The sequence below is a fragment of the Rhipicephalus microplus genome, chromosome 8 (assembly GCF_043290135.1).
Source record: "Rhipicephalus microplus isolate Deutch F79 chromosome 8, USDA_Rmic, whole genome shotgun sequence".
Lineage (NCBI taxonomy): Eukaryota > Metazoa > Arthropoda > Arachnida > Ixodida > Ixodidae > Rhipicephalus > Rhipicephalus microplus.
The window spans coordinates 12027012-12042682 of NC_134707.1; the positions used below are offsets into that span (position 1 = coordinate 12027012).

Sequence of the window (15671 nt, forward strand, 5' to 3'; positions counted from 1 at the left end):
ACGTACTTCTTGACACTTGCCGAAAGTCCTGGCCAATAGTACCTCCCACTCACTCTGGCAAGTGTCCGTGAGTAGCCCAGATGACCGGATGTGGGTTCGTCATGGCAAGCGAAGAGGACGTCGTCTCGCATGTCTCGAGGAACCACCAGGAGGTAGGCACGGTTGTTCGAACGAGCGTTCTTCTTGTACAGCACACCATCTCGAAGGCAGAACGATGGCAACGAGCGGAATAAATGACGTGGTATGATTGTGTCCTGGCCCTCTAAATGATCGATGATCGGACGAATCTCTGCATCATCCTGCTGCCGTTTACTCAAGTCTGATGAGCTAATGGCGCCCAGAAAGCATTCGTTTTCCTCTGCATCCTGACTGACGACAAGAAGGGGTGCGCGTGACAGTGTGTCAGCGTCTTCATGCTTACGGCCGGACTTATGGACGATGGTGACGTCAAATTCCTGCAGCCGCAAGCTCCACCGTGCTAGCCGTCCTGAAGGGTCGCGCAGGCTTGCCAACCAGCAGAGGGCGTGGTGGTCCGTCACTATCTTGAAGGGACGACCATAGAGGTACGGGCGGAACTTGGTGATTGCCCACACGACTGCGAGGCACTCTTTCTCCGTAGTGGAATAATTCGCCTCGGCACGGGATAGAGAGCGGCTGGCGTAGGCTATCACTCTTTCGATGTCCTCTTGACGCTGAACGAGCACTGCACCGAGCCCATTGTTACTAGCGTCGGTATGGACCTCCGTGTCAGCATCATCGTCGAAATGAGCGAGAACGGGCGCTGATTGCATGCGCTGTCGCAGCTCATCAAAAGCCGCTTGTTGCTCGTTTTCCCAGACAAACGGCGTGTCGTCCCTTGTGAGACGAGTCAGAGGTTCTGCTATTTGTGAAAAGCCATGAATGAATCGGCGATAGTAGGCGCACAAACCAAGGAAGCGCCGGACGGCTTTCTTATCGACAGGAGCTGGTAATTCGGCAACAGCGGCAAGCTTGTCCGGATCGGGACGGATTCCTTCGGCGCTAACTACATGTCCAAGAAATTTCAGTTCTTTATAGCCGAAGTGCCACTTCTGTGGTTTTAGTGTGAGGTCCGCCGATCGGATAGCCTCCAGCACGCTGCGCAGGCGGTGAAGGTGCTGCTCGAACGTGGTAGAGAAGACCACCACATCATCAAGGTAGACAAGACAAGTCTGCCACTTCAGCCCTGTGAGGACAGTGTCCATCATTCGCTGGAAAGTTGCCGGCGCTGAACACAAGCCGAAAGGGAGTACTCGAAATTGGTATAGGCCGTCTGGAGTCACGAAGGCTGTCTTTTCGCGGTCTCGCTGATCTACCTCGATTTGCCAGTACCCGCTTTTGAGATCGAGAGAAGTGAAATAATGGGCACGACGAAGTCTATCGAGCGAATCGTCGATACGTGGTAGCGGGTACACATCCTTTTTGGTCACGTTGTTAAGCTTTCGGTAATCGACGCAGAAGCGTAGCGACCCGTCCTTCTTTTTGACAAGCACGACTGGAGATGACCACGGTCTGTTGGATGGTTCGATAACGCCATCGTCAAGCATCTCGCGAACTTGCGTACGTATCGCTTCACGTTCTTTAGCCGACACGCGGTAGGGGTGCTGGTGTATTGGGCGTGTGTCCTCGTACGTGATGATCCTGTGTTGAGTGATGGACGTCTGGTGGATCTTTGAGCAACTTGCGAAGCAAGACCTGTACTCGAACAAGAGCGCTCGCTGCGCAGTCTGGTTATCGGTGGACAGATCAGGATTGATGTCAATGTTGCTCATTGATGTGTCTGCGTTATCCACTATTTCTGACGTGAGACAGTTGGTTACGTTTGCTACTTCGTGGGCAAACGCTATCGAAGTGCCACGGAAAAGGTGTCGATGCTCGTTGCTAAAGTTGGTAACGAGCAATTCAGATCGGCCGTCACGAACGTGTATTACACTTCTCGCTACACATATGCCTTGCTGCAGGAGGTGTTCTAAATTTGTCTCGGCCACCACATTGCCATCGCTCAAACCACAGCATGTTACGTCGACTAGAACACTGGCTCGGGGAGGAAGCGTCACGCTCTGTTCAGAAATACGGAGTACGTCGACACGCATTCCGTCATCCTGCACGTTGATTGCTCGCTGGGCTGAGAACGTGATGCGGCGCTCTTGCAGATCAATGATAGCTCCATTTTACTGTAGAAAAACAACTCCCAGAATGACGTCATGGGAGCATTCACGTAGAACAAGGCAGCTTGCTACGAATGTGTACCCTTGATTCTGTACTCTAGTTGTGCAGGCGCCCAGTGGAGTAACGACATGGCCACCAGCTGTCCGAATCTGCGAGTTATGCCACGGCGTGATTACTTTCTTCAGCTGCGTTGTCAGTTTCCCGCTCAGTATGGAATAGTCTGCGCCGGTGTCCACTAACGCATTAACTACACAGCCATCAATTGTTACTGCTATGTCGAGTGAAAGCCGGCTATCCTTTGCAGCAGCAGGTGATGTCGGACCAGTTTCTGTACGGTTCTGCGTCAATAGGAGGTCTTCAGTGCTTCGACGTTCAGCGACCCCGCCCCCAGAGGTCGCTTCGGCTAGTTTTCCCGGCGGGGGCTGGGAGATCGTGCGGTAGAATACCGCTGGGGCGTTGATGAAAATCGCCTCGGTGATGGCGAGCGTGACTGGCGCCCGGCAGACGGTGGTGCATGCTGCTGGGAGAGGTAGTTTTGGATTTCGCGTGGTCTCTGACCGTAACGGGGTGGCGGCGCGTACGCAGAGAAGCCGCGAAGCCCAAGACGGCGATAAGGGCACTGGCGGTACAAGTGATCAGCTTCTCCGCAGTGAAAGCATAGAGGCCGATGATCGGGTGTGCGCCAGACATCAGACTTCCGAGGAGACTAGTGGCGATCGTCGATGTACTGGACCGGTTGCACCGAACGATGGGCGACAGAAGCACCACGGACAAAGGGCAGGGGCCGTGGCGTGTACGAGCCTTCGTAGTATGGTATGTGCTGCGCTGACTCGAGTGAAACTGCAGGGACAGGATGAACGAACAATGGCGGCGATGCAGCAGGGCGCTTCAAGGCTTCCGTGTAGGTTGTCCCACGGTGGTATTCAGCAGGAGCTGACGCAGCTGTATCAGGAGGCAAAGTGTCCCGGAGGGCCTGGTGCAGCTCATCCTTGATCACAGTTGCAATAGAGCTAACCGTAGGATGAGGTGTTACACCAGCCTTTTGCAACTCTTCACGTACGATCTTACGGATGAGTTCATGTAAGGAGTCATTGCTGGTCCCAGCGGCGGCGAAAATGTCAGCAGTGGACATGCCACTGACTTGCCTGTCGTATTGGTTTGATCGCTGCTGTAGCATTTTTTCCATTGTCACGGCTTCAGACAAGAACTCCGCGACCGTCTTTGGAGGGCTTCGCACGAGGCCGGCGAAAAGCTGGTCCTTGACACCACGCATCAAGTGACGCAACTTCTTGTCCTCCGTCATTCTTGAATCTGCCCGTCGGAAGAGACGCGTCATGTCTTCGACGTACGCGGTCACAGTTTCGTTTGGCGACTGGACGCGGGCAAGAATAGCTCGTTCAGCTCTTTCTTGGCGGTCGGCGCTGGCATATGTCTGCAGAAGTCTACGACAGAATTCGGGCCACGTCGTCAGCTGCTCCTCTCGATTTTGATACCACGTGCGAGCCCCGTCTTCGAGATAGAAGTAGACACGACCCAGTTTCGCCGCGTCGTCCCACTGATTCAAGTTGGCTACGTGCTCGAAGTCCGCCAACCAGTCCTCAACGTCTTCGTTCTCCGTACCATGGAACGTCGTCGGTGCTCGTGGGCTTTCCAACGTATATCGGTTCGACGACGTGCTTCCCGTGCCGGTTGGCAAGGTTTGTACCGAAGTGCTGGTCATGCTTGTTGACGTGGTGGGAGTAGTATCGTTGACTTCCGGAGGCAATCCCCTGATTCGGCGGCTGGTCCGATGCACGGGAGTATTGACTGGCACTGGACTCGAATTATGGCTTCCTGGGGGGGGGGGGTCTGCAGCATCCGTGAGACTACCCAGCACCTTCCACCAGTTTGTCACGATAAGTCACAAGTACTGGGGGATTTATTGAACGACCGGGTAGCTAGCTCTAGGACGATGCGTCAGTCGTGGCTGACTCTCGAGCAGAGAAGAAGACACGCGATCTTCTGTTGTTGTTGTTGTTGTTCTCCTATCGTTAGTGGCGCATACCTTTTTCCTCCAGATTGAGAGGCGCTCTTGCTGTCGACCCACTACGTGCTAGTGGCAGTATCCTTAAAGGCCCGAGGGCATTACATAAGCGGGGCCACAAATACGCTGCGAGGGTGTACAATTTAATGTGATCAGCTTTATCTGTTATCTCTACTGTGACTTCCTGTATCCTAAGCTCACAACCTTCATTATCATTAAAAACCATGAGTGCTGATTTTTCCTTACTGATTTTGAAATCAAACATATCTCCCTCATTACCGCAGATATCCACCAATGTCTGGAAATCTTCCTTGTTGTCGGCCATTAGCACCATATCCTCTGCGTACATCGATGCTGGTAGGGCCTGTTCAATGAATTTTCCTTGTTTGACAAAAGAAAGGTTGAAACCCACTCCACTTCTTTCTAATTTGGCCTCTAATTCTTGTAGGTACATCATGAATAATAAGGGTGACAGGGGACACCCCTGCCTAAGCCCCCGTTTTACCTCTGCAGGCTTGGATACCTGTTTTTCGCACTTTATAACTACCTTGTTACCTTTATAGATACCCTTGAAAAGATTAGTGACTACATGTTCCACGCGTAGTGTGTCCAGTATTCCCCACAATTCCTCTTGAACCACGCTATCGTATGCTCCCTTGATATCCAAAAAAGCTACCCACAGGGGCCTGTGTTCGTTTTCTGCTATTTCGATGCACTGAGTCAGTGAGAACAGATTGTCTTCCAACCTCCTGTGCTTCCGAAACCCATTCTGCAGTTCCCCCAGCACCCCCTCTTCCTCTATCGATCTCTAAGGAAGAGTGCCATCTATCGTATGATAAGTGAGACGCTACTGGGTAGGCTACAGGAACGAGAGATTGCCCCAAACACGGAGGAAGGACAGGTAGGAGAGGCCCTGACGTCACTCGTTGTGAAGCCGCGATGAAGCCGGAAGTCGGCCATAATGACTGGGCAAATTCTCCTCTCTTGTTTACATCCGAATTCAAAGCAGACGGCACGACTCTCTCTCTGGCTCGAAACACACGTGGGCTGCGCAGCGCGTGTGTCGTGACGATCAGAAACTAATGGAGCCAGCGGGACACCTTCGGCGAAATCATATCATCCGAGTAATAACAGGGAGTAACGGCTCGCCGGCAACGAAGCAAGTATAAGAGAGAACGCGCGCTAGATACACTGACAACGGCGAGTGTTTTCACGTCATCAATTCAGCATGCAACTGTACAGACAACACGATCGGTCGTGCGCCTTCTACGCTTGCATTCCGCTACGCGGCCGACGCAGCGCCCGGCCACTGTTCCCGTTGTCCGCGTGAAACTCACTGGCGTCAGCATTCTGCGACCGTGGTCACTTTCAGCACGCTGCAAGTGAGACTTGAACGCGGTTGCTCTAATGTTGAGATTATGATGCTGGGGGTGAGTATAACAAGCTGTTACTCGCTGGAAATTCTTGGACGAAATGATTTCGCTGGAGGTGTCGCGCTGGCTCAGAGTGTTGAGCCCCGTTCCATTAGTTTCGGATTGTCATGACACGCGCGATGCGCAGCTCACGTGCTTTCCGAGCCGCAGAGAGAGTCGCGCCTTCTGCTTTACATTCGGATGTAAACAAGCGAGGAGAATTTGCCTACTCAATATGGCCGACTTCCGGCTTCATCGCGGCTTCACAACGAGTGACGTCAGGGCCTCTCCTACCTTTCCTTCGTCCGAGGTGTAACAGGAGGACGCCGGACCATGGCCGCCTGGATCGGGCACGAGCACCATTGCGTGCGCCCGATCCAGGCGGCCGTGGCCGGAGCTTGGCTGTTCGCGCCACTAGAGCATATTCTAGTTCCCAATATTCCTCAATTATTTTCTTTCCTACTCCCCATCTCTGTGCAGCGTTTTCGAGGTGAACTTCAATGAGAGAGAGAGAGAAATAACTTTAATAAAGGTCCTGAAGGGGCCTGGGCACCCCTTACGGGGGCAATCCCGGTGGCTCCGCCCATGTGGGGACTGGGAGTCGGAGCTCGCCAGCCACCTTTTGGGCCTTCTGGACGACCTGGTGTTGAAGGGCCCTGTCGGGGCTCCTGAGTTGGTTGAACCAGTCGTCCTCAGTGGCAGGGGACCCGAAGCTAGCGTTTAGCACGGGACACTGCCACAGCATGTGACTTAAATCGCACCTTGAATTTTGGCATTTGGGGCATTCTGGCCTTATATCTGGTAGGTATTTGCTGCAGATATAAGGGCTGGGGTAACTGTGCGTTTGCAGCAGTCGAAGCGTTAATTGTTGTGCTTTATTTAGTGCTGAGTGAGGTGAGGGGAATTCCTTTCTAATTAGAGACGACGCATCACAATTTTCTTCTCTTTTCTCTTTTGAAGCCACTCTTTTAAAACTGCTGCACGCGTGCTTGGCGGTGCGGCGGTGGGAAGAAGAATGAAGTTGCTGATGGGGCTCTCAATGGCGCGCGCTCTTGGGTGCGACTTAGAGATCAACGTAACTGACAGAGCAGCCAATGGAGACTTTTAGCGTTACACATGGCGGACAGTTTTTCATTTAGCCTAGCCATTCGCAGCTTTTGCTCTAATAATTTGTCGCGAAACATCTAACTCACAAGAACTTGATACCTTTGCGTCTGTACCGAGGTGTTTATTTTTAATTTCACTTTGACAGCTTAAGTGCTAGAAGGCATGTGGATGCCCATAACGAGAAAAAATTGCTTCGTGCGTTTTCGAAACGACTGGGAGGATGCTCGTGATGCACCTGCTAGAGTAAACGAGATAGCGTTATTGGGCTCGGTGCGCATCACTTCAACCGCCTCGCTAAGGGTTGAACATCGGCGCGTGTAACATTAGCCGATTTTCCGCTGTTTATCTAGTTGCGTAGGGCCCTTTACACTCTAATGCTTCATTTTGAAATTTGTCGAACCGCTACGCATTCGCAAAACACCGCGCACGCCAACGCGGCTGGTCGTTTTTTTGATAGGTCACTGCCTTTAAACGACCTTGTGCTTGCGCAGTTATCGTGTGGTGCAAATCTACGATTCTGCCACGCAATGTTACATGCGCTGACGAGACTCGTTAAACTGTATAAAATTCTTCGGCCTTTTTTGTCCTACAAGTTTCTTTCAAGCGCTGGTGTTACTTTTTCGTAGAACCACTTCGTTATACGCAGAGGGCATGATATCTTACTCGAAAAGAATGTTTTATAATTCCATTTATTTACAACCATCTCGAATTTACTTCTATGAAGCACGGTAATTTTTTGCTCACAAGCAACGCACTGACGCTGACGCCTTACTTTACGATTTCGGCGAGACGAGCTTTGTCATGCTATTGCGATGATTTATCTGATTTGATTGATATGTGGAGTTTAACGTCCCAAAACCACCATATGATTATGAGAGACGTCGTAGAGGAGGGCTACGGAAATTTTTACCACCTGGGGTTTTTTAACGTGCAGCCGAATATGAGCACATGGGCCTACAACATTTCCGCCTCCATCGGAAATGCAGCCGCCGCAGCCGGGATTTGACCCCGCGACCTGCGGGTCAGCAACCGAGTACCTTAGCCACTAGACCACCATGGCGGGGCAAGCTTATTTATCTGTATCAGTAGGTCGTGCATATGCCACAAAATGGACAGGAATCCTCCCCTATGTCATACAAATAATGATAAAGGGCGTCATGTGTCTGGAACATTTATTTAGCTCAAATGCTGGGACCACTGCGTATTGAGCGATGCAACACAGCCATAACTATGAGTGCAAGTTAGCCTCCCAGGCTCAGCGCTGGCTATTTTCCCTGCCTTGTTTCTCTTTAACTCATTCTTCAAATTTAGCGAAACGGCCTTCATGATTGATGCTGAGCAAGTTTCGAGAAATAAAATTCTTTCGCAAGACAGAAAAGCGAGAAATTCCTGCTTTTGTTCAAGTTCGGACGTCGCACGTCTGTTGCCCTTGTGAACACTGCTTAACATCTATTTCTTCAAATTCTCAAAAGTAGAATCAGCTCATCGATAATCCCTAAAATATTCTCGTTTATAGCGAGATCTTTTGGGCATTTAATTTTTTTTTCATGTTTGCGCAGGGTGCATGTTCGTAATAACCGACGACGTCAAGAATCTGCGGTACCCTCCAAGGCATTGCGAACGTGTATACAGAAAGTACTGCGGCCCTCGAAGTATCGTACTCTACAAGGAGGATTGTAAGAAGCCAGTATCTAAGGGTTAGACAGAGCTATACCGATAGCTCTGCGAAATAGCCCTATTTATACAGTAGACACGTGGTAATAAAAGCACATTTGCAACCGTACGCTCCGTGTTGGAATTGTTTCTTTATATATGCGTAATTGATGTTCTACACGACATGTTAATCTCAATGAATTAAAGGAACTACTAGGTATAGCGGCAGCGTTATACGTCGGAGTTATAGCTTTATGTAACAATGAGACATACATACATAATAAAAAATCATGGCTAACGCAGGTGCCGTAAAATCAAACTTGAAAGACGCAAAAAGCTAAAGTGGTGTTCCTTTTCATTGAAACATCCTATATCAAGAAAGAAGTTCAACACACTGGTGTCGTTTCCCGATTCTGCCTTTTGCTCCTCACTCGATAATAGTGCAACATCTTCCCGACTGAGGCGTGTGAGAGAAGAGGGGATGTGCGCAAAGTGCGCGGTACATACCCGGTAATATGAACCTCAGTAAACATTTGCCTGCATTTTTATCCGTGGCCCTTGCAAACTTTCACAAGGTTGTAATTTTGCCTGGGTAAAGCCTCATACGTACTTGCCAGACACATGTTACAGGAAGTGTTGTTCTTCCAATCTGAAGTGTCACTTTTTTTCAACTGAGTGCTGCGGCCTGTACGCCTTCAAGAACCAAAAAGGAGCCTTTTTAGGTGTTCTTAGAACGAGGCAGAAAAAAGAGTGACGCTTTCGAGGTAGAAAAGGTCTCTGTTTGTCTTAAGACCAGACAGTAACCTCATACTTTCTAATTATGGCAGGGGCCGAGCATAAGCTGAAAGGGGGCACTTTGAACTCGTAAATCCCACCAGGCGCTTCGAAAGTGGTCTTCTCGCGGTAAGGCTCTAATTGATATGTGGGGTTGAACGTCCCAAAACCACTATATGATTATGAGAGATGCCGTTGTGGAGGGCTCCGGAAATTTTGAACACCCGGGATTCTTTAACGTGCACCCAAATCTGAGCACATGAGCCTACAACATTTCCGCCTCCATCGGAAATGCAGCTGCCGCAGCCGGGTTTCGATCCCGCGACCTGCGGGTCAGCAGCTGAGTACCTTAGCCACTAGACCACCACGGCGGGGCCTCGCGGTAAGGCTCATTTACTTGTATTTGCTAGTATATACTTTTAAGGTTCATATACAAGAAGTAACACGTGGGCCGTAGCCCCTAGAAAGAACCATCGACCAGTGGCAACGGATGAGTACCGTTGTTAGTAACAGTGTTGAGTTACAGGTAGTCGATGCAGAAACTGAAGCTAGTGTCTCTTTTTTTGACGAGCCCCATAGGCCATGTACTATGGCTTTTTGATTATGTAGTACATCATACTCCAGAATCTTGAACTGCTGCTGTATTACCTCACATTGTTTCTGACGGATGCGGTTTCTGCCGGATGGGTCGCAGTGTTTATTGGGCGATTCCACGTAAGATCGAACATACCATGGCTGATCTACCTCTTAAATTTCTTCAAAAATTTTACATATTGTTGCCTGATTACCGCAAAGAAGAGACCCACAATTATTTTTTGCTGTAAAAATTTTCATGAAGCACATTAAATGAATAAGGACTGAAAAGTGGAGTGCCATGCTTACCTGCTCTGCTGCTTTTTTCGAATTTGGCGATGAATTAAACAAAGTATATTGAAAACTACGTGTCTGAAATTAGTTTGGCTACATTAGGCGTACTGGCGCTTACTTATTTCGATTGTCTGCATAGCGTAGATATATTCATAAAAATTCTCAATTTGACCTAAAAACGTTTGTCTGTCTAGTTTACAAGCCTTTATTTCACAAAGGGCCTATGGCAGAGCGGTGAAAACTGCGCATCACTTTCTCAGCATTCTCATTTATAAAACTGTCAAAGCCTATACATTTAGTAATATTCAATAAAAAGATGTAATTGCGCTAACTTCAAGAAAAGAGCACGCAGGTAAAGCTTCGGACAACGATTAAAAACAAACCCATTTTCAATATTTTTTATACTTTCCCCGATTATTCTTTTGCACATCAGCTTTCACAATCAACAAAAAGATGTATTATATCGTTTCACTTGCAGTTGCGGTCCGTCAAAAAAGGCCCTTGTGAAAGGACAAGCAACCATAGATCAGACTGCCTGCCCACTAGGCATAAAATTCAGGCGTAATTGATTGATCGATTGATATGTGGACTACCATATGATTGATATGTGAAACTAGCATATGATAATTAGAGACGCTATAGTGGAGGGCTCCGGGAATTTCGACCACCTGAGGTTCTTTACCCTCCAACCAAATACGAGCACACGGACATTCATAGAAAATGCAGCCGCCGGGAATGCAGGCGTAGTCCAGCTGACGGTTATGATGATAATGATAACAAAGCTCGATGCCACAGTGCCTCAATGAACCCTACGCGTAGAACACTAGTTTCAAATCATTCACAACCGTGTTTATCACTGCTAATTTGCAGCGACGAGACATATTCGCTCGTTACAATATCATGCCGAAGTGAAAAACCGTAGGTGACTACACATTTCATAAAATATTCACACCCAAAAATTTTGCTCAGTCTTACACAAAGGCCTTATTCGACGGGCCCCCTTCACACCGAAACATAGATTGTGCGTGCTTGCTTGCTCAGTAATTCCCCACTCATGACCACAACCACGACCAAATAATTTCAAAATTGGCGCCCTCGGTGCGGTCGACAGGCATTTCCGTGGTGCTTGCCTTTTAAGAAACTGACATACAGGCCGGCATTCCATGCTTGGCAGGCCGGAAGTTCGATCTACCATTGCCTATTCTTGCGCAAGGGCATTTTTGACGTGCCGTAACTGCAAGCAAAATTATATATAGCAACATAATTTTCATTGATTATGAAAGTTTATGTAATGTAGAATAAGTGTGGAAAGTATAAAAAATATCGAAAATATTTTTAATCGTCCTCAGAAGTTTCTTTTGCGCGCTTTTTTCTTAAGTTAGCACACTTAGAACTTTCATTGAAAACTGCAATTCAAATAGGCCTTGGCGGTTTTATAAACAAACATGCTGAAAAAGTGACGCGGAATTTTCACCGCTCTGCCATCGGCCTTTTGTGAAATAAAGAGTTGCAAATTGAATAGAAACACGTTTTTAAGTGAAGCTTGGAATATTTCATAAAGAAATATTCACTACGCAGACAGTCTAAATTTTTTATTCCATGTTAGAAGAAGTGTGTTACATTTTCTTGAGTGTGTTGGATTTTTTATTTATATATGTTTTTGTGTTGTGAACTGCGATGGAGGCGACCTTGATTATTTGTTTGACTGACTATATATCTCTTCTGTATTCTACGTTTTGCTAAAGCTCCCCAAGTGTTCTCAATTGGCACTCTGTGTAACGAAATAAATAAACATTGTCGATTGATAAGCATTATATTTCAACATAATAAATGTGTCTCTTCAGGAAATGTGGATTAACAGTGACATGCACACACAGCAAACTTTAAATAAGTTACCAAGTTAAATTTTTAGCACTAGCTTTTTGAGAATAATTCAAGATATATTGAGGATAACTTGAACAATAATTTTGGGAGATCACGTTCAATTTGCGTTTTGGAGACGATGGTGACTGCATGCAGCTTTCAACAAACAGCAATATTTCTAGACCTAAAATGATTTGTGAGACAATAATTTATGCCAGCGACACAGGCTGAAGTAATGTAGATCAATCATCTAAATAGCTATATATAAAAGTATTCATATAAGGCCATTCTTAACCTTATATGACTGCTTATATATGAGCCATATATAGATGATTGCCATATATGGCCATATACAGCAACATCCATATATGGGTATATAACGGAATAAATATATTAGGTTGGATAAGGCCCATATATGGCTAGATCAAGAATTAGGTCTCAAAGGTTATATAAGCCCCATATATGGGCATTCAATATAAAGCCAGATATACTCAATTCCTGATGAAATCATATATAGATATTGTTATATAGGTCTCTATATGAAATTTTTGTAAGAATACGCAGGAGCACAACCGTCTCTTTTTTTGTAATATATAGTACACCTGTATAAATTATTAAAAATTTTTTTCGTTCTAGAAAGAATCATACATTAGTATGAAAATACGAAAGAAACTTTAGAATAGATAAAAAATGAAGGAAAAAGTAAAAAAAAGCAACACGAACAAGTGTTGCCCGTGTCCTCATCATTCATCCATCCGTTTTTTTCCATGTACAAAGTTTTTGTATATTTAATGAAGTGCAAACTCGCCCTCACACCAAGCAGATACATTGACGTGTTTAAAGCAGTAGGGGCAAAAGCCTCTACAAATCATCGAGAAAAACAATTTGCTATTCTAGGTTTGTTTTCAAGGCATACAGAAAAGAAGTACAGCATTGCCATTGAAACTATTAATTCTGCTGCTACAACAAATATTACTACGCAATCCAGGTTAAATGATGAAACAGTAAACAATAAATGCTTCAAATTATGCATCTGCAATAAACACTGAATCTGTCTGAAACAAGAAAGAATTTATTTGCCCACGACTTACGGTAAAAGGACGCCGCATCAGATGTAAAGGTCTATCGGCACTTGTGCCTCTCTATAGAGGTGCCATCTGCGTACGAAGTAACAAAATGTCTCAAGCATTGCTGTTCGCAAATAAACCAACAGGTGTCACTAAGCATACTATAGACAGGGTGAAACATGCCTATATCTAAGCCGCCTTTCGACAGACCTTATCAAATGTCATTGCGCTCGAACACTTTCATATATAGGTTCCGCGCAAGCGTAACTTTACCACGAATGAAGGCGCTTCTAGCGGCCACAAGCGAAAACTTGACAAAATACACTCACGCGCTTTCACGGCGGTTGGACTGCGGGGCAATAGGGATGACAGGCTCAAGTTTGCGCAGCGCCGTTGGCCGCCCAAACGGAAAGAAGCCAAAGCACCCGTCACTTGAACGGGCCGCGGTTGCTGGGGTTTCCCATTGCGCGCACGGAAAACGTGTTCCTCGGGGCACTTATCTCGCATTTCGCACGCTATGAGCACCGCTCGTCCGTCATCCTGAAAAGCCAGCCCGCACTCCTGCTGCATTAATAGCTTCTACAAAAGTTTACGCATGACGAAGACCTGAAAACTGCCCGTCAAGCTCTACCGTCTCCAATACAAGCAGCGGGCGAAGCAAGAGTGGACTATGGCAGTTCGCCGATACTCCGTGGTCTTGTTACTTTGAAATATTTCAGTTGTGCACAGTACTACAAACTATTGACTGAAAGACACGCGATTGCCGTACTCGTACTAAAATAAAGCACGTTTGTAAACTGAAACTACAGCAAATGGACAACTGCTGTACATTACACGATTGGTCTCTGGCTTTCCGAGACAACTATTGGTAGTGCCAATGCGGTGGAACTTGCTAGCCTAATACACAACTGTTAAAATACCGTACTGGGAGCCCTGAACGTGCTTTATTCAGCTGGTGGCTGTAGACTACTCGTCGCCACCCAGTGTAAACAGATTTATGCGCTGGGTTTGTGCTTAGCGTTTAACTTACAAATCTTGCAAGCAACACTCATCAATAAAATGGCATGCTGAGGTGTTGCGATGTTAGGATTGAAGTCATGAGTTCGATTCCAGCACACATCAGCCGCAGTTCCACGGGAGCGAAACACAGTAACAATGCACTCAGATTTGGTGCAAGAATGGAAGACAGGCCGTATTGGTGTTGCGTATTTCACGTGTACAGTGGTGTGACGCTCAATGTAAACAGAATTGATGCTCGGTGTGTGTGCACCATCTGGCCGTCGTCGTCGCGCCTTAAAATAAATTTAGGGTCACGCTCAAAAAACAAACAAAACTCAGGTAGCCGGTATCAACCTGCAGTCTTACACCACAGCGTGCCTCCTAACGATATGATGGCTTTGGCGCGTAAAATATTATATCCGCCTGAGCCGCATCAATATATACAGATGCTCCTATAAAAACTATTAGACAAAAGAACCAATGCAGAAATAAAAATTTTCGATGGTTTCGCGAAATTTGACGCAGTTATCAGGGGCAAATGTCGGCGTAACTAAAGACACGCTCGATTCTAGTGGGTATTGTATGATATGACGAAGACCAAGCGAGCTGTCAAAACAACCTAATCGACATCAGAATCTGTGAACACGCTGCGTGATAAGGCGTGGATATTACCCGAAATAAAACATGCGCTGCAACAAACACGCATGGTCGACGTGGACATAAAATACTTTGTTTTTTTTTCGCAATTTATAATTTCAAAGGAGCTACAAAAACTCCAACGTGTCATTGAACTAACGACCCAACCCTGTTAACATCGGATGAAAACCTCGGCAAAAATAAAAGTCATGAAACTGAACGCTCCACATTGAAATGGTGCCAGGCACTCAACAGAGCAGACGTAAGTTTAGTCTCTTCACACTGACATCCTCATAAATTTAGAGCCAAATGACAAACTTGGCATTCAAGCAATCGAAATTCGAACGCCATATACAAACACTCGCGAAAGCATGCTGGGTCTGCCCACCGCTCCAAGAAGACACGAATGCCCCAGCAAATGCGCGTTTCACCAGTAATTCGTGCCGCCAACACACTTTTAAGTGTGAATACACTTTATAAGCGACCCCAAACCATCCACCGCCGTCGGCGGCGTCCGCAGTCTTCTCTCTATCTTTAAAAGAAAGAGGACTTGGCGGGCCGCAGCGCGACGCTCTACCGAATAAGCCACGGACGCGACGCTGATATCCCCCTTCGCTCGCTCCTCCGCTCTCCTCGCTCGCTGCAGCTGCGCGCGCACCCCTCTCTTTCTCGCGCCCGCCTTCTCTCTCAGTCTCCCGTCGAGAGCGGGTCGTGAGGGGGAGTAAAGTTAAAATCTGTTGGCATTCGCCAGTGAGTTAACGTAAACTCCCCCGTGTGATCAAATTGCGATTCCCAGGAACCATTACACCATAAAGGCACCATAGTGTGATTAATAAATTTAATAGTACGAATTAATAAATACCCCTCATAGCATCACCCCGTGTATTCGTACTTAACTATGTTCACCCTCGGGGAAATGCTTGAGAGTTTTATTGTCATAGAAAGGCGGCTGTTCATCATCGACATGCACAAAGCACTCGCTCAAACACATCGGTTTGACTTGCTTGGTCCCGCAAAGGTGGTCAATGAACTGCTCTCGATTCTGATAAGATTCGCACCTTGAGAACCGTTTTTACAATATTT

General features: G+C 47.0%; 2 protein-coding genes across 2 annotated transcripts in view; one reads left to right on the forward strand and one right to left on the reverse strand.

Annotated features, from left to right (window-relative positions):
• Window positions 1-8512, forward strand: part of LOC119165710 (uncharacterized) — a 36975-nt gene extending 28463 nt beyond the window's left edge. The window contains exon 5 of the mRNA XM_075871058.1: window positions 8289-8512. Coding sequence (XP_075727173.1) covers window positions 8289-8431 — 143 coding nt within the window. The 3' untranslated portion in view covers window positions 8432-8512. The remainder of the gene's footprint in view (window positions 1-8288) is intronic.
• The window catches only part of LOC142769297 (uncharacterized), a 215092-nt gene that overhangs the window by 121563 nt on the left and 77858 nt on the right, over window positions 1-15671 (reverse strand). The gene's annotated exons all lie outside the window — the stretch shown is intronic.